At 38.6% G+C, this 23,232-nt stretch overlaps 1 protein-coding gene across 1 annotated transcript; it reads left to right on the top strand.

Annotated features, from left to right (window-relative positions):
• The first annotated feature begins 1,676 nt into the window (after positions 1 to 1,676).
• Positions 1,677 to 23,183, top strand: LOC127638987 (solute carrier family 13 member 4-like). Its single transcript, XM_052120771.1, has 16 exons — positions 1,677 to 2,291; positions 7,144 to 7,272; positions 9,707 to 9,843; positions 10,005 to 10,180; positions 10,401 to 10,461; positions 10,550 to 10,580; positions 12,112 to 12,186; positions 12,273 to 12,457; positions 13,469 to 13,588; positions 13,693 to 13,794; positions 13,903 to 14,004; positions 15,380 to 15,486; positions 15,702 to 15,829; positions 16,787 to 16,948; positions 17,106 to 17,243; positions 21,218 to 23,183. The coding sequence occupies exons 1-16, from the start codon at positions 2,172 to 2,174 to the stop codon at positions 21,353 to 21,355; spliced, it is 1,911 nt and encodes a 636-aa protein (XP_051976731.1). The 5' UTR covers positions 1,677 to 2,171; the 3' UTR covers positions 21,356 to 23,183.
• Positions 23,184 to 23,232: the final 49 nt, after the last annotated feature.

The raw sequence follows: 23,232 nt of genomic DNA, 5'->3' as shown, positions 1-23,232 counted from the left end.
AGACAGACAGACAGACAGACAGACGATGATAGATAGATAGATAGACAGGCAGACAGACAGACAGACAGACAGACAGACAGACAATGATGGATGGATGATAGATAGATAGACAGACAGACAGACGATGATGGATTGATCACCCTAAGACCAAGGTTCAGGCAGTGGCTTATGAATTCTAAAATGATTTACAACACATTTAAAGTAGTTATAATAGCCTACTCTTGGATACTCTTTTCTTAAGTCTATGTAATGCTTTCAGATCATCACCCACATTATGCCATATACACCTGATCTAAACAGCCCCTCTAACCCTTTAGATTCTGTCCAAGTGGACGACAGCACTTAATCTCCAGCATTGTGTTACGGAGGAAGTACAGACTTTTCTTACTTCCACAGCTTCATGCAGGAACAGCATTTCTCCTGCCTGTTTATTCACAGTGTTTGAATATTTAAGCATTACTGACATTCATCCTTTGTTAAAACCCTAAAGAGGTTTAGATGTAACGTATTTAACATTGATAAGGTTAAGTAATGCTGTATTCAGTGTTTCCTCTTTGCTGAGTGTCAGAGCAGCAGAGGCAAATGCAAACCATTGATGCAGATCCAGTTAAATAAAGACATAAGTAGAACATACATATAATGTAATGTCACTCATGAAACCTGTAAAGAGAATAAAACATGATTCTGCTCATTAGTTTTGTCACACAGAGTTTTAGTTTAGTACAGCATATGCTCAGATTAAATTTGCTTGAAATAAATTACAAGGACTTGTACACAACAGAAAAGTAGCATAGAGATTTCTATTCGTCGTTGGTCATGTTATGTAGCAGATTCTCTTGCAACAGTGTTTTACAGCACAGTCTTTGAAACAAAACCTAATTTGCTTTGCTTGAATAATGGCAAGTTAGTTACCAAGTTACAGTTACAGTAATTGTTCATGTGTTCCACTAGGTGGCAAGCCATTACAGAAATGGTAGAATGTAAATCAATTGAGTTGATTGGAGATTCTCTCTTTTAGCATTTGAGCACTTTTAGAGTGCAAAGGTTTGTAGCATAATAATGTAAACAGTTAAAGACACAGGAGCCAATTGGGGAATATTTCATAAAACGGAAATTACGCTTCTTAGTTTTTTCTTGTTGCGTCTTAGTTTCAATTGCATTTATTTATGTATTTATTTACATTTATTTTTAGTAAGTTAACTATTTATTCATTTTATTCATTTATTTATTTACATCTGGTGTGTAAAATACACTACCCTACAGGCATGTAGGCCTACTGTGTTCATGGATTCTGTGTACTAATCATGATATAGGCTATCGGGTTGAAGCTGTGAGCATAAATTGTCTTCTGCTAAAACAGCTGTCGAGAGCTTTTGTGCATATTATTGCAGGTGTTTTTCTTCTTATTGTCCAAACGCCTTTATACTGACGGCTTAGTGAGTTAACAGCGTGTTCGATGTTCCCTGCTGGTTTTATTCTGAGAAGCTGTCGCTGTTGCATGTAAACGGTTCAATTTGGCTCAGACGCATCGCTCCTCGCGACCCTTCATCCATTCACTAAATCTTCTGATTCAACTCTGATTGGTCCAGCCGCGAACTGGGTGGAGATAAAACTGGATTAAAGAAATATTAGCTTTACTGTGCACCATTAATTGCATATTCATCCTAGAAGTTTTAAAAGGCATACAGACGTTAACTGAGTGTTAATGCATACTTGTACGCAGTTTGCGCTATTTCATATTGTCAAGATTGCTGTCAAAAATAAGGGCGCATGGCGAATCACAGATAGAAAGACCTACAGGTGGAGAAACAAAAGGAGCTGCCGCTGTCCTTTTCATCAATACATCTTTAAAGGGGTATAAAACGGTCCTAAACATCACTCCTGAATGGATTAGGAGGACTATAGGACATAGCACAACCATACATGAACCAAAGACAACCGTTGCGCTTCCAATCCATGCACCCAAACCAACTTTTATTCAGAACGTAAATCGCTCGAAAAAGGGATTGCGCAATTTGTTTGGATAGCAAGATCTTCACGAAAACTATAGTTATAATTCATATAAAGTTAAAAGGAAACGTAAAGAGGCTTATTAGAGTCTTTCTGGAAGACAACTTTTGCAATCTGAACCCTGGACTTCTGAGGTAAACTGAATAGCAAAGCATCCTCCCATGCGGCTGGAAGGAGCAAGAATGGACTTGATAAAAAAAATATGGACGGCTCGGAAACTCATTCTCGTGGTCATGATCCCGTTATTGCTGCTTCCTCTGCCACTCATCCACCCGTGCAGTGTAAGTAGATATACACGTCCATATCCACAATTCACAAACACCCGTGAAAAGTGCGCACAGCTCGCGTTCTCCATGCGCTTTTACGCACTGATGCGCGTTGGTAACTTTTGGAGATTTGCACTAAATTTGAAATTTGTACCGTTTTCTGTTACCATTTTAAATATTTTATTAGTTTAGTGTTTTTCAGTTTACTGCATGCACATATACTTCTGAAATTAATTTCACTATATCATTTTTCATTGTTTAATGGAACATTAGACAGACACACAAATAATATGCATTTGGAAAATTATTATACATTTGAGACCGAAAGTCTATACAATACTGTATCAAATATTATATTGTGGTTATTGATTCTTCTCCTTTGGGGTTACTCTCGGAAGCGGGACGACCTTTCACCAAATTGGTACATTTCCAGGCGCAGGATAATCTGACCACTCCGACGGTGAAAGGGTGCATGCGGTACTGATGGGAGGTGTTTATATGAAACACCGGCGGTTTTTGCAGATGTTGTTTGTTTATGAAGCATGTTAGAACTCCATTTCAATCCAAAAAAATTAAAACCTGCAGAGAGGCACTTAATTGACCCCTGGATATCTTACACAATCACCTGTCCTGAATCCTACACAAATTATCATTTATTTGTAAATTATTTTAAGTACGTTTTATTGCACATTTTTATTTCACCCTTATTGTTGCAGTCATTTTAGGCAATACAATGCCAGAGTTTTTGAACATAAACCTCTTTTAGGTTTCACACCTAGTGTGATTTACCACAACAATGGCAGTTTCACAACACAAGTCACAATTGTGTTTTTTTTTTTTTTTTTGTATTCTGACATGCTAGAATTTAAATATGATTTAAGTTTTAAACTATAAATTGTTTTTGTGGTAATTTCTTAAATTATTGTAATGCATGCTGTTTTTATGACCTCATATTAATTGAGATACAACATCATGGAATATTTGTGCTTTCAAAAAATCATCTGTCATGTCACAACATGGCCATTTAAATGAACTAAACAAAAAATAAAATGAAAACAATTTTAAGATTTATACATTTCAATTTTATGACAAAATTCCATCAAACTTTACTGAGTAATATTAACAAAATCAAATAAATGCCAACCAAATATTTACATTTTTATCAATTTTGTTGTGTTATTCAATTAAAATGCATCAAAAATACTTTTATTTCTCTCTGCTTATTTTTCTCCCCAATTTGGAATGCCCAATTCCCAATGCGCTCTAAATCCTCATGGTGGTGTTGTGACACGCCTCAATCTGGGTGGGAGGACGAATCTCAGTTGCCTCCGCGTCTGAAGCCGTCAATCCTGGCTTGTTGAGTGCGTTACCACGGGGACATAGCAAGTGGGGACATAGCACGTGTGGAGGCTTCACGCGATTCTCCACGGCATCCACGGACAACTCACCACATGCCCCACCGAGAGCAAGAACCAAATTATAGCCACCACAAGGTCACATTACCCCAATGTGACTCTACCCACCCTAGCAACCAGGCCAATTGGTTGCTTAAGAAGCGTGACTGGATTCACTCACCACACCCTGGATTCAAACTCGCAGCTCCAGGTGTAGTAGTCAGCATCTTTACTCGCTGAGCTACCCAGACCCCACAAAAATACTTTTTTGAGTTTAGGTAAAAATAAATAAAAAATAAATAATGACTAGTCTTAAAAGCAGGAAGTTAGCCTATAGCCTACAATTTCTCTTTTACATTTATGTAACTCTCAACCTAAAATCTTGACATTAAAAATCTAAAAAGTTCTTTGACATGTTATATATCAACTACAAAACTACAATCACACACTTTATTCAGATGAATTAAAACAGTTGACAAGTCAATATACAAACCGTACAACATTGCATAGATTATTTCCTCTCCAGGAAATGCCATTATCCTATGCATTAACAGCTTTTTTGCTATCACACAACACACTTAAGATTAGATCACTAGTCCCACATGTTTTCTGAACTCATCTTAGAGGCCTCTTTGAATAACCATTTAATCAAGGGTCAGAAATAAAGGCATTATCATTTAGTTGAGTGTAAGCAATTATTCACAGAAAGTAATAGTAATATTAATAAGAGAATAGTGGATGTTTAAGGTTTTATAATGTTATAATCACACCATTCATGATTAATTAGAACAAGGCAATGATTAGTTTCCTCCCCTGGTTGACACATCACTATCCCATCAGACCATTTAACAGAAATCAATTCAGTCTGAATATTCTGATTCCTTGAGCAATGATGAGATTAGCAGAGTAAAAACAATGTGCCAATGGAAGCTTAAACTGCTAGTGTGCCACAGAACTGGATGTCCTTCAACACAGGGTTTAGACAGTTGGGAAGCAATAAAACAACAGAAATGTGGGGAGAAAGTATACACAACATGTCAAGTTTATGAACACAATACCACGCTATGTAAAATCAGCTTTAGGCATACCCATGATGCAAGAGTGTTGAGGGACAACAGAAAGACCAAAAATAGGGTGGTACTGTATGTAACCAGAGGGGTGCTGGTTTAAATCAATGCAGTGTGTTAATTGTGTTTATTTAGAGTCCCACAGACATGCTACTATATCAACCCCTACCCTTAAACACCCTTAACACTAACCATCTCGTCCAAAAAAAAAAAAACATTCTACACTAGCTGGGCATTTTGTGACAGAATGAGTCACTTGTATTATACAATTATGAAGTAGTAGTTTGGCCAGATTTCGCAATGTCTCATTCCCTTCATCTCAGGGAACCGAGGTTACATGTGTAACCGGAGACGTTCCCTTTCATTTCAGTTCACTCGACATTCACTCAACAGACCGTGGCCTGTTGTCTGAAGCTGCGAGTGACACAGCACCATCCTCATTGTCAGAGCCGCCAAACGTAATGAGGCTGTGCGCTCCAATAGAGGGCCGGAGCTCATCACGAGCATATTGCACTGGCGAGGACATTAGATTGGAAGTTTGGGGGGGCTCGCAGGTCTAGCGCCGGCACGAAATCCTTCTCTAATTCTTCCATCTTCCAGTTTCGCTGAAGTTCCACATTGATCAACGACGAGTGTCTGAAGCAAAGAACCTGCTCACTGAGAGCGTCTTCGATGTCAGTTTGGAGAACTCTTCACTGGAACACACAGTGGAGCTTGCTGTAGGTGCTGAGGACAGGCTGAGAGGTTCAGTCCGCTGTAAGGGTATATCATCGGCGACGTAGAAGGGTTCCAAGACAAAGACAAAAATCGTAGCCTTGAAGGATGAAAATTCAGAAGAAATGGTCACTGAGCGCCCGCTTATCTGTGCCAACTGCACGCCTGAAGGGCCGGGCTCAGACACCATTGCCAATCAGTGGATTGGCGTGATTGAAAAGGGTTTCAACAAGGTCGTCTGGAAGGACTTCCCCATAGTGCTTACAGCAATGTCGAATGAACTGAATCAAAGGGGAACCATGCTTAATTTTACTTGGATAAAACCTTTTTCTCAACTCCCACACCTTCACTGTGACCAAATCACTGCAAGGAAATCAACCGTTATATTCATTTTTATTTATTATAATAAGTTGTATTAAAGGAAATATTAAGAGTGGACATAGGCAGGATGGGAAAAAAAGTGGGACTAAAGGCGGATTCAAACCCAGGTCACACATACAAAAAAATGTGTTACACCCACACCGCTGCAACACCACTATGTGTGCAGTTTGTATTTAATTTCTGTGTTTCCACCAGACTATTGGAGTGCAAACAGCAGTGCTGTGTAGCAGGTGCTATTTACACCTAGTGCAAATAGTCACTCCGGAAAGGAATATCAACTGTGATTTTTAACATGCACGATCTAACACCAATTATGCTTAATAAATTAATGACAACAATGTAGCATACTACTGTTTGAAATATTATTTAATAAATAGTAGGCAGCATTCAGTGTGTAGTGCACAATATGCATTAATCAGTACACTAGTATTCTATTCCGAACATAGCCAATGTTTACTTTTTGACCAGTTTTGTCTCATTAGTCCTGTTAGGTGTACCTCAAAATAAAGTTGGGGAATAAACAACATTTATGCATCATTCTCATTAGCTAGATTTATTAACTGTGCCTGAACACCACAGTGGAATGTGTAAGTGTGTATTAACTGCTTGGCTGGTCGTAGGCCTGTTATGAAACCTGATTAATTCAGCAATATGAGTCACCTGACAAGGTTTATTAGCTGGCCTAACATTGGCATGCAGACTTTAGACAAGCTGAAGTGTTAGGTAAAAATTATATTTGTTTTTCTGATTATGGTGCTTATCCAGTGGTGGACACACATGAAATTCACTCAACTCATATCCAAAAATGTGTCAGGGAAGCTAGGATTTGGATTTAATATGCACAATGACGCTGGTGCTTTTCAAATTCTTGTTTTGCTTGAAATTAATGCTGTGATTTGTTTGAAGAACAGGTTTATGCAGACATTTTAGGGGCAACTGGTATATCCAGATATTTTCTCCTGTTTTTTTTTTTTTATATAGATTTGTGTATAATCAGCTCTTGTGCATATTTTGTATTGCTTATACCGATTGCAGAAATACAGATTAATTCTTCAAAACAGATCTTGGCACATTCCACTTGATCATTCACTTAAAAAACAATAGACAATGACAAAACACTTTGTTAACATAATGTGCATCCTACATTACAAATAGCCAATTTTAACAGTGTTTAGATCACATTACAATACTGTCAAAATACATGTCTATCTCCATATGTTGGTGCAAAATATTCCTAAAACCACGTTAATACTGTACATTGAGTGTAATGTTCACAATCAAGAGTCTCTCTTTGGTCTGTTTTATCTGTAGGAATCGTCTTGTGCTTATGTCCTGATAGTGACAGCGGTGTATTGGGTATCTGAAGCTGTACCATTGGGTGCTGCTGCGCTGGTGCCAGCTTTCCTGTACCCGCTGTTTGGGGTCCTTAAGTCCAGTGAGGTAAGAATGTTTTGTGTGCAGCGTTCTGCAAGGATATTTACAATGACAAATTACTGACCACAGTAATGTCACTGATATCAACTTTACAATTACTAGAAGCAATTTGCATAGTTTGGGTCCATATTATCAGAATAGAAAATAATGCAAAATAAAAGCATTTTCATTAGTGGCCTCACACTTCGAGACCTCACTGTATGAGTTCAGGTAAGTCCATCATGTGAAGGCAAAATGTTTAATAAACTTAAATACAAGGACTTTGCAGTGATGGTTTATGTAAGTAGAATATGACTCTTGACCTGGTTCCATTCATCACTTTCCTTATGACCATTTGAGCCTCTTCATCAGGGCATTAATCTTTAATACCAATATAAATCCAGGATCTTTCTATTTTCTCTTCTTTAGTTGAAGCTTTGAGAGTCACGAAAGCTCCGAAAGCTTTTTGTTTCATCAAGTCTGCATCCATGTGAGTGCAGTAATTAGCCTTGCTTGAACATTTAACAGCTCTCAGAGTTGCTGATCATTCACTTGTACCACCCTGTTATAGCATCCACAATAAACCGGCAGCATATTACATAAAAGAAAATGCTGAATCATGTGACTAAATCCCATTGACAAACTTGACAAAGCAACCTGTTATCTTAAGTCCTTGCAATCGTGTTTGGTAAATATGCCCTATTTTACACAATCCCACCACTTTTTTGAGACTAACCTTTTTGTTTTCCTTGCAGAGATGGTCGCTAGCACATGTTGCATTTTGAAAGCTAGCCCCACTAGCTTCTTAAAGGTGCACTCAGTAATTTGTTTCCTATTTAAAAATGTTTAACTCTTAAAGAAATTAATAGTAATTTTGAAACATATGTACAAAATTATGACCACTCTGATAAGATGAGGACTCTAGTCATATCAGTAACCTTATAAAAGCTGTTTTACTCTACATGGGGCAGGGGCACCCTCACAGGGGCTGCCATTTTAGAATCACATGACCAGCTGAATACTACTCGCTTAATCTCAATAACTGCCTTTATATTGGACAGTTTCACTCTTGGATTATATTAATCATGGCTGATTGTGAATAGTAAATTTCAACAATGGCATCTGTAAATGAAAACTATTGATTTTGAATGATGCTGCATCCACACCACTAGGTGTCACTGTAAGTCCAAGATGTCACAAACAAAAAGTTTCTGAGTTCACCTAGTGTAAAGGTGCAGTGAGCAGTTTCTGAGAAACTAGCATCACCAAACTGACGCGATGGAGAAAGGTGCCCCGAGATGTTCCGAGCAGGCTACCAAAATCATTTTAGCAAGTCAAGTCACTCTCAGTGGCCATCTTTGGAAGAGGCATACAAATGCAGCTCCCATCTACTGTACTTGAATGGGGAAAGACTGAAATCTCCTAAATGGGAACATCAGTAGTAAAATCTCTCAACAATGGATTCACAAATTGTGCTTCTTTACCTCAGATTACGCTATAAAAACACAATTTTACCGTCTTGTTTTGATAATGCGCATGCGCGTTCTTGCGTTCTTGGTTGACAGGCGATGTCTTTCTCTAAAAGGTGATTGGCTCTTTTACCTCTAAGGCGGGACTTCCTTTCTACAGCTGTGGACGTTCCAATTCCTCCCATTCATTTTATTAGAAGTGACCCGTCTCTGCTAAATATTGTCTGAGGCTACTCAGCCTTACAAGTGCTATATTTAGAATAAGGTTAGAATAAGGTTTGGCGGTAGGGTTAGGGCTTCTGCTGCCTGTCAGGAACCATTCCAGGCACCTTTGTACAATGGGTCCAAACTGAATTGCAAAAATTATGACTTTCAAACAGGTTTCCTCAACATTCTTTGGTCTTTCATTGGTCAGACAAACAAATAGCCCCTTACCAAACTCACGCAATTAGTTGAGCCAATGTTTCTATGTCGGGTTGGTCTGAATGCTCAAACAAACAGCATTTTTGATGTTTTGAAAAACTCAGTGTTTACACTTTTTGGGGGAATCAACCAATGAATGGCTTACTTACAGTTGTTTCTGAAGATCAATTTGGGGTACAAATTATTTTACCAAATAAAAAATTACAAATTCCACTTTAGCTTTTCCACCAGCTGTTTTTCTGGAAAACAGCATGCCTTTGATGGTCATAAACCAGCCTCGTCATGCTGAAGTGAAAGCAACAGTAGGCCAAATGATAGTCACATTGTAATTCTTATGTGGAAATACATTCTGATGTAATGTGATGGACATAGGTTGAAAATATAAGACAGAGGGATGGCAATAACAGGTCAGAATTTAAGACACCATAAACATAATCATTCGTATTGACTTTGTCACATGCAGTGACTGTATTCATAACAGTATTTTTGCACGAAATTCAAGTAAGAACAGCGTGTTATAGATAAAAGTCAAACTACATTAACGTGTCCATGTATGTGTGTGTATGCAGGTGGCCTCTGAATATTTTAAGGACACCACTCTGTTGCTGATGGGGGTCATATGTTTGGCTGCCTCCATTGAAAAATGGAATTTGCATAAACGCATCGCTCTCCGGATGGTCATGATCGCTGGAGCCAAACCTGGCATGTATGTTTACAGATACTGTACAACACACGCACCCATCCCTTTAAATGATGTCATTATTTACTCGCAATCTTGTTTTTCCAAAGCCCTTTTACACACATACACAGTTATATTATACACTGACCTGCATACATTTTCTTTAGTATTTGTTCTTTGTGTCGTAGGCTGGTGTTGGGGTTCATGTGCTGTACTGTATTCCTCTCCATGTGGTTAAGCAACACATCCACCACAGCAATGGTTATGCCGATCGCTGAAGCCGTGTTACAACAACTGATCTGCACAGGAATCGCAGATGGTCTTGAAGACTCAGTGACCATGGACACACAGGATGAGGAGAGTGGTGAGGAACACCAGCAATCACATATGAAAATAACATCTGTGCCTGGTGATTTTGTCAAATGAAATGCATAGCTGGTGAAGGAATAGTGTGGTAAAATATTGCAGCCTGTTTTATGTTTGTTTATATAGTTTTGCAGGTGAAATTCCACTGGTGGAGCATGTGTTTAGGAGCAACAAATGTTTGTCATATTTCTGATTTCATTTTGTCACATTCTTCCCAGATAAAGAGGAAAACCAAGAATTAAGCAAGAATCAACTTGAGCTGATGGACCGTTCACTCAAGTAAGCCAATGTGTCGGGTCAAAGTGAAATGTATTAATTGCTACCTATTAAAACAAGATTATTTATTGTCATTTTTCTTTAAATGCAGTAAAAAACATGAAGTCTGCATACTGAACGAGGTAAGACGAAATCTTTTTTTTTATTATGCAAAATGCCACGAGATGTCCACCAACTTAAAATAAGAAATCAAATAATACATTTCATGAGGTTTAAGCTTAAATAACTGCAAAATCTGCCAATGGAACAATACTGCCTTAATGTACTATTGGAATTATCCTACTTCCCACTTCTGAAGTGGTAATTACGAGTATGTCACGCTCAAGTGCTTTGTTGTTAGGAAGAACAGGAAACATGGATGACATCAGGTTCATTCAAACATATTCCTTGAGGAACTTTTATTTAGACAATAGTGACGATAGTGGAATTTTGGTTTAAGTTATTTGCACTGTGTAAAAATTTACAAAATGCATCAAATGGCTGCTAATATATATAAATGAATAGGATCGAAACTGTAAATGCTTACAATTACCTGTATTTAGAAAAATTTGAATTTAGAAACATTCGCAGCACAAACCATACTCTCCTCCGCCATGTTGAAAGTTTACATCCCCACCAATCCTGGAAACTCAGGTATCAAAATTATCTTAAGAGTTTCCCAGTCGTAATTATGTCTTGATGGGTCATTCATGTACAACTTCCGAGAGGGAAAAGACGTATTTTTGATAATTCCGATAGATTGTGAAAGCAGCATAAGACAAAATTCCAAATACCCAGATTTAAACACAACAAAATTGGAATATCCTAATCCTAAAGTCAATGAAGCCTAGGTGCAAGATTCCAAAATGCAAAAAAGTAGTTTAACAATTTTTTTAAGCGTAAATTGGATAATTCATGCAATCAGTTTATCACTTTGATTTAAGAGATTTTTAATACAATGACCCAATTGTGTTTTATTGTAATTTATATTGATGCTCACCTAACCATGACATATATAAGTTGAAATATAAGATATTCAAAATAAAATCTCTAATAGCTATTTTTAATACAGTTTTCTTCTATTTTTATAAAAACGACAAGACGGGGGCTTGGGTAGCTCATCGAGTAAAGATGTTAACTACCACACCTGGAGTCACAAGTTCGAATCCAGGGCATGCGGAGTGACTCCAGTCAGGTCTCCTAAGCAACAAAATTGGCCCGGTTGCTAGGGAGGGTAGAGTCACATGGGGTAACCTCCTCGTGGTTGCTATAATGTGTGGTTCTCACGTTCGGTGGGGCAAGTGGTGAGTTGTGCGTGGATACCGCAGAGAATAGCGCGAAGCCTCCACATGTGTTATGTCTCCGCGGTAACGTGTTCAACAAGCCACTTGATAAGAGGTGTGGATTGATGGTCTCAGACGCGGAGGCATCTGGGATTTGTCCTCCACCACCCAAATTGAGTCACTATGCCACCTAGAGCGCACTATGAACCTAGAGCACATTGGGAATTGGGCATTGCAAATTGGGGAGAAAGGGGAGAAATAAAAAAATAATTATATATATATATATATATATATATATATATATATATGTATATATATATAAAACAAGACAAAGAAACTGAATAGTTAATAAAGGCCAAATTTGTCAAAACTGTTTTTTTCCATACTTTAGGAGACGAATGGTTCAGTATTAATGCCTGGTTTCGGCCCAGAATTCTCTAAACACATCAATGGATATCTACCAGAGGTGAGACCTGTAGCTAGCCAACAATAACGTTGCAAAACTTGTTTATGTGATTTCTAAAATTATTTACTATGATTGTTCTTAAACAGGCTCCAGTCAGCATTCCTGTGCCAAAGAAACCCAAAATCCGTCGGGATTCTTTGTACCCCACCAAGAGAGATCACATGATCTGCAAGTGTCTGTCTCTTAGCATCACGTACGCGGCTACCATTGGTGGACTCATCACATTAACAGGCACATCCACCAACCTCATCTTTGCCGAACAATTCAACAAGTATGTCATCACTTTACTGTGGCTGGTCCATTTAATAAAAGGTACATACAGAAAAAATGCTGCTTTGGCTTGTTTCTCTTGGGCACTCGGATTGATTTAAGCACCAAATTCAATCCACTAAATCTCATTTCCTGCACATTTTAAAGACGCTGCAGAGAAAAACAATCCTTGTGCAACACTAGTTGGGCAAAGGTGACTCTGTATTGTAACCTGGCTTTTGCTACGCAGGAAGGGCGCCACTGATGTGCACTGAAGATACTGTAAATCACAGTTAAAAGAGGATATTTTGTATTGGGTCAGTGGGTTTTGTATTGACAATAAAGATGAGCTGATGCTCCTTTCTTTTTTGCAAACTGTATATCATTGGTTTCGTTACAATCTCTGTTCACTGGAAGCATTGTTATCACTGACTTGACATTTTACTTGATACACTTAATGTAAACTCCTAATTAGGCCAAAGTGGGGCAGCCAAAATTCTTGCAGCACATTGATTGGATTTCATTATCTTCTTAGGGCTTTCAAACGCTCATTGCACATTTAATGTTACAGTGAAGAGGCACATGAACATTTTGTATGATCTAGAACATAATATTAACAGTTTAATCATATTTAAATATTCAGTTGACATGTTTTTATTGGAACGATAAGATGTTTATCCATGTGGAAATGTTAGATTGTGAAAAGTGGTCTCTAAATGGCATGCGGTTGTTAGTAGTTATAGAGTCAGGGCTAGTTATTACATTTTAATGTAAGATTACAAAGACAAACATTTTTTCTTTGGAATTACATGCACCTATGAATCAATGCACAATAAGACCAAAAACGTGTATTAACAAAGTAAACAGGGCCAATTTTGATTTCATATATCCATATATTGGTAGATAGTGATTATAACGATGCACTTTGACTGACTTCTTTAATGGTAGTTTTATGATCTTTGATAAATGAACCGGAAAACCAAATTAATAGCAAGTTATTGCAAAACATTAAGTTACAAAATGTCTTTTTCAGTCGTTACCCAGAAGCAAAGGTCATCAATTTTGGCACCTGGTTCATCTTCAGCTTGCCGATCGCACTGATTATGCTGATACTCACCTGGATCTGGCTGCACTTTTTATTTATGGGATGCAAGTAAGAATATCAGACTTTTGTTTATATCATAGACATTAGCAATGGGTTTAAAACTGTTTTTAACATTATGCTTACACTTACTTTGTGAAATCATCTTTTCACAGTTTTAGAGAGACTTGCTCTCTAAGCAAGAAACGCAAAACCAGGCGTGAGATCCTTTCTGAGAAACGTATTCATGAGGAGTATCAGAAACTCGGCCCTATCAGGTAAACAAGATTTTAAGGGTTCTGTCTGGCTAGTACCCCTTTCTAATGTTGCTCTGATTTCTTTTATTTTTGGTGTTGGACTAATACACATTTTCTATTGGTGTACAGCTATCCTGAAGTCGTGACGGGTGTCTTCTTTGTTCTGATGACCGTACTGTGGTTCACCAGGGAACCAGGATTTGTCCCGGGCTGGACATTGCTATTTGAGAAGTACATGAACAAGCTGATTTAAGCTTTACAAGCTCAATACAATTGATTTCCAATTATGCTCAAGAACGAAGCATTTCCTTGACTTAACACAAGCTAAAAAAGCTGAAGGGCTGTTCACACAGAACATTTGCACCTGTTTTTCAATTGTTTCTTTGTAAACATGCGCTACACTGAAATGTTTTACGGTTTTGCAGCGCCTCGCTGTTTTGTTATTGTGTTGCACATTTGTGCCGCATTTTTAAGTCGCTATGTCAATTTAATCGTATTTAAACTTATAAAAACACATTGCGAGACACCTACATTAATTTTTTTGTGTGAGATTGCACTAAATGGACATCTTTGATCGTTGTGCCCCTTCTTGCTGTTTTTTAGCATCTCATGCTTTAGTGCCACTTTTTTAAGATGCCAGGTCATTTGAATAGGTCTTCAACTTTTAAAAACACATTGTGATACACTTGCATTCTGAACAGATGTCTTTGACCGTTGCACCGGCGTCATGCAAATAAGTGCCGCTTATTGTTTTTATTGTATTTTTTTTTCTTCCCAATTTGGAATGCCCAATTCCCAATGCGCTCTAAGTCCTCGTGGTGGCGTAGTGACTTGCCTCGTTACAGGTGGCGGAGGACGAATCTCAGTTGCCTCCGTGTCTGAGACCGTCAATCCATGCATCTTATCACATGGCTTGTTGAGTGTGTTACTGCGGAGACATAGCACGTGTGGAGGCCATCCACCGTGGTATCCACGCACAACCATACGCCCCACCGAGAGTGAACCACATTATTTCGACCATGAGGAGGTTACCCCGTGTGACTCTACCCTCCCTAGCAACCAGGCCAATTTGGTTGCTTAGGAGACCTGGCTGGAGTCACTCAGCACACCCTGGGATTCGAACTCGCAAACTCCATGGGGTGGTAGTCAGTGTCAATACTCGCTGAGCTACCAAGGCCACACAAGTACCGCTTTTTTAAGGTGGCGAATACATTTAAAAGAACTTTGACTTTTAAAAAACATTGTGAGACATTTTGTCTTTTCTTTTTGTGTAAACTTGCGTTAAAAGCACGTCTTAAACCACTGTGCTGCATCTCGCCTTTTTTCAGTGTTGCGCAGAAGCACCACATTTTTAAGATACTGTCAATTTACTGTAAAAGAATTTCACTGGCATTGTGGGACCTGCATTTTGTTCCATTTGTTTAGCTTAGAAGGTAGTTCCCCATTAAGGTAGTAGACAGCAAAGCAGCTCACTAGGATTTGGAACAGAGCCATTGTCTTGATTTTACTCTATACAAAACTTTTTATTGTGTTTAACTGCGTTACCTGTTAATAATCATTGAAAAAAAGAGATATAGAAACGTTCTTTATGTTATGTGCCTTGCAGGAAGGGCTACAGGACTGATGCCACTGTGTCGGTGCTGCTCGGCTTCCTCCTCTTCCTCATTCCTGCTCGAAAGCCCTGGCCATCTGCAGTCTCTGGCGAGAACAAAGGTCAGATCCCTTGCTGACTGCAGCAGGGCATCTCCGCACTACAATGCTGCCACAAACATTCACTCAGCAGGCCAATGCTGTCATACAGACCGCCAAGGTCTTGTTGAACAACAAGTTCACTCAGCTGAGGACATGAGAGTAAAGGTGAATGTGCCCAATAGTGCATCCTGCTGACCCAGTTTGGTAACAGCAGTTTGTTTCTGTTATCTGTGCAGGTGATGATGAGGATGAGGAAGAGGATACATTAGCACCAATGATCACATGGAAAGACTTTCAGAGACTCATGCCATGGGAGATTGTTATTCTGGTTGGAGGGGGATATGCGCTGGCTGCTGGATGTAAGGTTGGTAAAAGCACAGTTTGGTGGAGTCTAGTTGATCTGGGCTGGAAACCTGAAAGGGGCGGTTCATAAACAATTATCGTTGTGCACTTAATCAAGACACTTAACCTTAGGTTGTTTCAGATGTACTGTCTCTGTAATAAGTGTACCAGGTTAAATTTGAAAAAAACAGTTCATAACTGTCTAACACAAATTTGAATAAAATTGTTTTATTATTTTTTTTAAATTATTATTATTTTGAAGAAATACACAAAAATTAAGTATTTTTTAATTGTGACTTTATTTGCATGACAGTTAAGGACATTGTAACTGCCCTCCCCTACTTTAATGTAAAATAAATCTTCTTTTTATTACTATCATGCTGGACAAAGTAAACTGAGATGTACATTTTCCTAAGTACAATTGTAAGTATATGGTTGTATTTGTTGTAATGAATTGAATTTACATTTATTTTAATGTAATTACTACGTTTAAATAAATACTAAATAAAACGATCATTTTGGGGATAATATGCTTAACTATCAACACGATAATGTCACAATGCAAAATAAATGTTATGGCCATAAAATAGGTTTCATTTTCTTCTATATATATTTTTCTGTATATTTTCGGATGACATATAACCTGGACATTTCTTTGCTGTTTCTTAGGAAAAACGTCAGTTAAATGATGTTTATAAATAGCGTTTTCCTTAAACCCAAGGCTATAAAATAGATAAGATGCATAAAAGAAATATTTTAAGGTTGCAAAGGGATATAAACGGGCAAGGAGGCGGCGAGAACCGGCTTGGCAAACTTAAACTTAAACTTAAACAAAAGACACAAACACACACATGCCGGTCAGCTGACCGTGAACGATCTCTCGCTCGTCACACCACCTTCCGCAGATGGACTTTATCACATCCACCGCCCAAATACTTCATACAACTGTTACATTTACCATGCAACATTACTCGTCCAGGTGTCAGGACTCTCTATGTGGATTGGTCGGCAGCTGGAGCCAATGAGTGGTCTTCCTCCCTGGGCCGTCACACTGTTGGCTTGCCTGCTCGTGTCTGCCGTCACAGAGTTCGCCAGCAACCCAGCAACGCTCACAGTCTTTCTACCCATCCTGTCTGCCTTGGTTAGAACACACTATTACACATCAAACTTGAAAGAAAGAACAAACACACACAAATCAGCATGAAACCACATTATTGAGCAGTTATATAAATAAATACTGTATGTATTATACTGTAATAGTTCAAATAAATGACCCTGTGTGTCCTGTCCCAACACAGTCAGAGACTCTGCTGATCAACCCTCTACACACTCTCATCCCCGCCACCATATGTGTGTCCTTTGGTGTCATGCTGCCAGTTGGAAACCCGCCAAATGCCATTGTGTTCAGTTACGGACACGTGCAGATCAGCGACATGGTATGAGAAAACATTATTCTGTTATATTAACTCTGTCGCATCTCACAGCTGTGCCAAGAACGTAAGGTCAAAAGGTTACATTTTTAATCATTAGTTTTCCATAAGTGTATCTTTGAAGTGTGCACTATCTGTAAGTAATTCTATGAAACAGATGAGGTCATTTTAGAGTGAATTTTTGAAAGGTTTTAAACATTCGAATGCAAAATTAGCACATTTTTGTTACCTTCATGTCAGTTTAAAGCCAACTTGAATATTTACTTTTATATCCCATCATGCATTTGGGGCATCTGCTGCCATCTGCTGGATAAAAAACATGACAAAAGCTTGGCTGTTTCTTAGCAATGACAAATATAGCCTATAGGTGGCCTCAGTCAGGGGTGCCTGCAGGATTTAATTTCAGGGTAAGCAAAGAGCCACGCCCCTATCCCCCCCAACACACACCCCCACACACTATAACGCACTCAAACATATACTCAAGAAATGACACTACAAATTGATAAAAAAATAAACCTTGCCTACCTATTTAAGTTTACTCTCCTCCTCCCACAACGAATTGTGCTTCCTCGCTGTTGATTTTAATTTCAGGATAAATGTTCATAAGGGCAAGTCCAGTAAGCCTGTGGTCTGTCTTCGTGTAGCATAAATAAGTCTTTAGATGCCTCAATGCGCTTAAAAGACAGCTCTGCAGAGGCCGTGGACACTGGCATAGTTAGAAGGACTTTCAGTACACAGTATAAATTGGGGAAGGATTCTGCCATGCTCTTTAAAACCTGACAAATGTCACTGCTGCTGGGTTCTGTATCATTAAATTGCCTCCACCAGATTGGGCAACAGTGCCCCATACAAATTTTGTATCTCCTGTCACACCGTGTCTGACAATTCTGGCGGTTTGTCCGGCAAAAAATACTGGCATTTTAGTCGTGGGAGTGCCAGGCAAACTCGTCCTCTCACTTCAGATACAAGGTAGTCGGTGAATGGAAGGAACAGACTCCATCCCCAATAGTCCTCTGGGGTTGTTGCTAGTGTGTTTGACCTCTTTGTCTACATTGTTACTATGCGAGGGACCGAGGGATTGATATGAAGTTCGGCTGCCAACTCACAATTTTGATCCCACATATTTCCTTATGTTGCATCTTCCCTTTTATTTTGAAGCAGCATCACTAGCGCACTGTCATTGCTTGTAGCACTTGGGTTTTGCAAACTGTTGCTAAGAGGCGATAGATATTGCAGCAAACCCTGAATCACAATAATGCTGATAATGAAATAAAATGACTCCATTGTTCTGCTTAGAGACGTCGCTGTATTGCAGCTTTTGGGGTCCCCCTCAGTCTTTAGTTGATCCATTGTTACATAGATGTTCTCATAGTTTTGGATGACAGTGCTAACTCACAATTCTTGCTGAGACCAGCATGTATTGGAAAACATTTGTAAATGCTAATTCGTGCTGCTGCCACTGCCAAAAAGATTTGCAGCCATTTTGGTGAAGCTGTTATGAAAGACACAATGTCTGTACAGGGTTCAGTGCGTTTTAAACCAACGGGATACGTGTTGACTGCACTATTGCCAAATTAAGTGCATGGTGTCTGCAATGAACATAGGTGGCAGCAGGATACAGCTGTTTAATGCCGGCTTGTACACCTTGACATTTACATTCCCAGCCCCATTGTTTCTCTGTCCCACCATATTAACAGGTTGAAATTTGTCCAGCAAAATTTTGTCAAGGTCTCGCTGGTAGTATTAGAAGTGAAAATGAGGCACAAAAAGTCATCTCGTACTGAATAGTTTCTAGAGTCACACTTCACATATTGGACTAATAACGAGACTTGTTCTGAATTGCTGATATCAGCCGTTTCATACTACAGCAGAGAAAACCAGCAGGTTTGTTTGCACTTCTCAAGAATTGTGTTCTGAATCAGTTTCCCACACAACTCAATTAGTTTGTTTTGTATTTGATGTAACAGTAATTTGTGTTTGAAGGAGCGAGCTGCAAATACTGTTTTATGGTTGCATTACCATCTGCACGAAAGTTAAGGAACGCATATAAATTCCTACGTTCGTCTGTATGACCTCTAAGAGGTACATTTTGCTGTCGGCAAATATCAGTTAAATCAATTATTGCTTTGACATCATGCCTGTTGCATTCTATTGTGTCTTAGTGGGAGTAATCTAATGATGTGCAAATTGACTGTTTCGTTCCTGTACACTCACATAGAAAATCTGTTGCACACACTCTGATGTGCTTATGTGCATAGATGCTTTGTGACATTGTTTACATTACTCGGTACAAAACGCTGAGAATCATGTCCCCAAATGAGAAAAGTATGCAGGCCACACAGGGCAGGCTATCCTGTGATATGCTGGATCTCAACGTTGGTATAAAGTCTGCTTTGAAAAACTCATCAGGGATTTTACTTTGCGTTCCAAAAATGGATTTTGACAGAGCGACCCTGTCTCTTGGGCAGTCTGACTCTACATTGCAGTGCATTGAGTTTAACAAAATCAGTGGCCAATTTCAGCTCATCTGTTTTAAATTTGCCAATATCTGTTATGTCAGTTACTGTTAGAGAGCAGCTAACTGGTACCTGTGGGCTGGCAGGACTAGCAGAAGGTTTCTATAGGAGGGAAAAGGTTCCATGGGATGAGGTTGAGCAGCTAGCATTAGATGCATTCGATGAAAGAGGAAGGGGTACCCTGGACTCAGGTGCCGAGGAGACTGCGGTCTCCACGGGAGGAGGAGCGATCTCATTTGCGGCAATACTTTTAGGCCTTTTTGAAAATGTTTAGATCAAGTTTAGCTGTTTCAGTGAGCATTTACTCATTTTGAGCCTGGGTTCAAACGTTAACTATCTGTCATTTTTTGTATATGGAAAAAGGGCCAGTTAAACAACAACTAAACTAACTAATCAGATTTCTTTTCACCCATCCCCCACCCACGCATGCACATACACGCACTTTACAACACAAACGCACACCTTTATTTTTTTCTCATTCTCTCTTGCTTTCTAAATATCTCGTGAGCATACACACATTAATAATCAATTTAAAAATGATATAAAACATTTAAACAGCCCCCTCTCATGGTACAAACAGTGCATACAGCAATACAGCTACAGGCGCCACTGGCCTCAGTGTTCCCCTTAATGTTGCTTGGTCTCTGTAACTCAATTTCTAGATATTATCACAAATTATCCATTTGAATATGTATTTAGACTATTATACAAAGTTTAGCTTTGAACTGTTTTTATAACAATGTTTCTCTGGATGAGTAAACTCCCCTCAGTGGGTTCAGACATGTTCTGTAAGTGTGTGTTCTGTATGTTGGCTGTATCAGTCTCACCCATTATTTTCTGCTAATTTCTATTAATTTCTGTCTGTCTTTGTGTGTGTGTGGAGTAGGTGGATGAGGTGGATCACATCAATTCATTTTTGAGTGTGTGTTTTCTGTATTTTGGCTCTGTGTTATAGTCTCACCCATTCATTTCAATGGTCTGTTAAATTTGACCATGAACAGTATAATCTTATTTATTTTAGAAAATCACTTAAACTTAATGGAATCTTTTCAGATGGGTGTTTGTTTAGTTGGTAGAAAGAGAAGAAAAAAAAGAAATAAAAAAAGAATTGAGTCGGTCAAAAATCACAAAACAGAACTTGAGGGATAATTTGATATTACGAAGTCATTAAACTGCAATGCACTTATTTAGAAAGATGATTTAATTCTGATTAACTTCCACACAGATCCAATTTTTAATCATCAGTCATTTATTAAACACAATCTTGGTAACAGGGTTGATAGTTTAAGATAGCCCCCTATTGAAAACGATAGAGAACATAAGATATGTAAATATAAGATAGCCAAATGGCACCTGTTTTGTAAGAGGACAAAAAAACTAAAACAGGACATTTACAATATTGATTGTATTATTGACATTTAGTTTTTTCCTAATGTTCTTAAGTTCTTCCTGCATTCTTTGCAGGTTAAGGCTGGATTCGGAGTGAATCTGATTGGAGTTTTTGTGGTCATGTTGGCCATAATGACGTGGGGAGAGACACTTTTCCACCTGAGCGAGTTCCCCACCTGGGCAGTGATGCGTAACGTCACGGGCAGCTTGTAGTCGGCTGAAAACAGATGATGCATGTGTGTGTGTGTGTGTGTCAGAGGAGTGTGTGTTTGACATGTAGAGACTGAAAACACTGAATATACACTGAAGGAGGCACATACCTGTTATGGCCTTATTTTCCCCCTGTACGTGGAGTACAGAGTTAAGAAGACAAAATCTGTGATGCCTCGTGTTTCCGTGAGATGCAGAACTTTTATATACTTTGTGGTTAAAGGAATTCTTCACCCATTCAAATGAAACGTTTAATCTATTAGATTTAAAAAGCTATCGTGAACGAAAGCGCAATTGGTTGCTAATATTTAAAGTTACCAGCTTCTTTTCACTTATAGATCACTGTTGCCTTAAAAGTATTGGCTTAGATTAAAGTAATATTTTGGCTTCAATATAAGTGAAGCTCAATCGACAGCATTTGTGACAATGTTGATCACCACAAAAAATTATTTTGACATCCCTCATTTCTAATTTTTTTAAATGGTGGGGTCTGGGTAGCTCGGCGAGACACTGACTATCACCCCTGTAGTCGCGAGTTCGAATCCAGGGTGTTCTGAGTGACTCCAGTCAGGTCTCCTAAGCAACCAAATTAGCCAGGTTGCTAGGGAGGGTAGAGTCACATGGGGTAATCTCCTCATGGTCGTAATAATGTGGCTCGCTCTCGGTGGGTTTGTGGTGAATTGTGCGTGGATGCCGCGGAGAATAGCGTGAAGCCTCCACATGCGCTATATCTCTACATGATAAGATGCGCTGATTGACGTTCTCAGACACAGAGGCAACTGAGATTCGTCCATCGCCACCCATATTGAGGTAAGTCACTACGCTACCACGAGGACTTAGAGCGCATTGGGAATTGGCCATTCCAAATTGGGGAGAAAAACAAAAAAGCAGCAAACAATGCAGTTACAGCGAGGCACTTACAATGGAAGTGAATGGGTCCAATTTTTTGAGGGTTTAAAAAAGACAGAAATGTGAAGCTTATCATTTTATAATAGCACTTACAACAATTGTTCTGTTAAAAAAAAAATGGTTTGAGCTGTCAAGTTGTTTAAAACATTGTTTTAGGGTTTATGGTGTTACATTGTCTTGGCAACAGAGTTGTAAAATTGGATATAACTTTACACCGAAAGGGTTAGTAAGCAATTTTATCACACAAAAAAATCATGTTAACACTAATATTTTTACTTCTGTGGCTATCCGTTGGAAACAGTGAATGTTTTAATGTTTAAGGATTGGTCCCATTCACTTCCATTGTAAGTGGCTCACTGTATCCCAGATATATGCTTTTTTTTTTTCAGAAAACGAACAACAAGTCAAATTTATTTTTGTGGTAATCAATATTATGACGCAAATGCTGTTGATTGAACTTAAATTGTATTGAACCCAGAATACTACTTGAGCATCTTTACTGATAAACGCACAAGTTAGAGTGCCTACATACAACAAAAAAGGCAAAATACAATCAGCAATGCATGTTTTTACCAACTGAATGTAACATATCTGTATGCTATTTTCTGAGGGCTAACAAATGTTATACATTTGTGTTATTTACTTGAGAGTTTTGAGGGAGATCATGCATCAGTTGAAATGGCTGTACAGTATCTAATATGTTCTTACCAAAATGTTACATGGCTTATGTGGTCTGGTACCAGAAGATTATTATTTACAGAGTACAAATCTACTGTTTCTTAAAATCGTAAAATTGAATAAAACTCTGTGCTTTTGAAAAGTGGCCATTAATCAATGTACATACAGGAAAGTAACAGTTTGTTATTATCGGTCACCCATTGTCCTAGTCATGACACAATAATTGTAATATATTTTGCGATTGATTTGAATCAAGCCTGTGTTTCACTTGTCATCTCTAAAACAAAACAAGT

This window comes from Xyrauchen texanus, chromosome 47 (genome assembly GCF_025860055.1).
Source record: "Xyrauchen texanus isolate HMW12.3.18 chromosome 47, RBS_HiC_50CHRs, whole genome shotgun sequence".
NCBI lineage: Eukaryota > Metazoa > Chordata > Actinopteri > Cypriniformes > Catostomidae > Xyrauchen > Xyrauchen texanus.
Note: the sequence above shows the minus strand (reverse complement) of the source record. Positions and strands in the feature narration are given on the sequence as shown.

Excerpts from the sequence above, each read along its gene's own strand:
- LOC127638987 (XM_052120771.1), top strand. The coding sequence starts at position 2,172 with ATGCGGCTGGAAGGAGCAAGAATGGACTTGATAAAAAAAATATGGACG. Across the intron at positions 7,273-9,706 it reads GGGTCCTTAAGTCCAGTGAG|GTGGCCTCTGAATATTTTAA; the intron begins GTAAGAATGTTT and ends GTGTGTATGCAG. Across the intron at positions 15,830-16,786 it reads CGCTGGCTGCTGGATGTAAG|GTGTCAGGACTCTCTATGTG; the intron begins GTTGGTAAAAGC and ends TTACTCGTCCAG.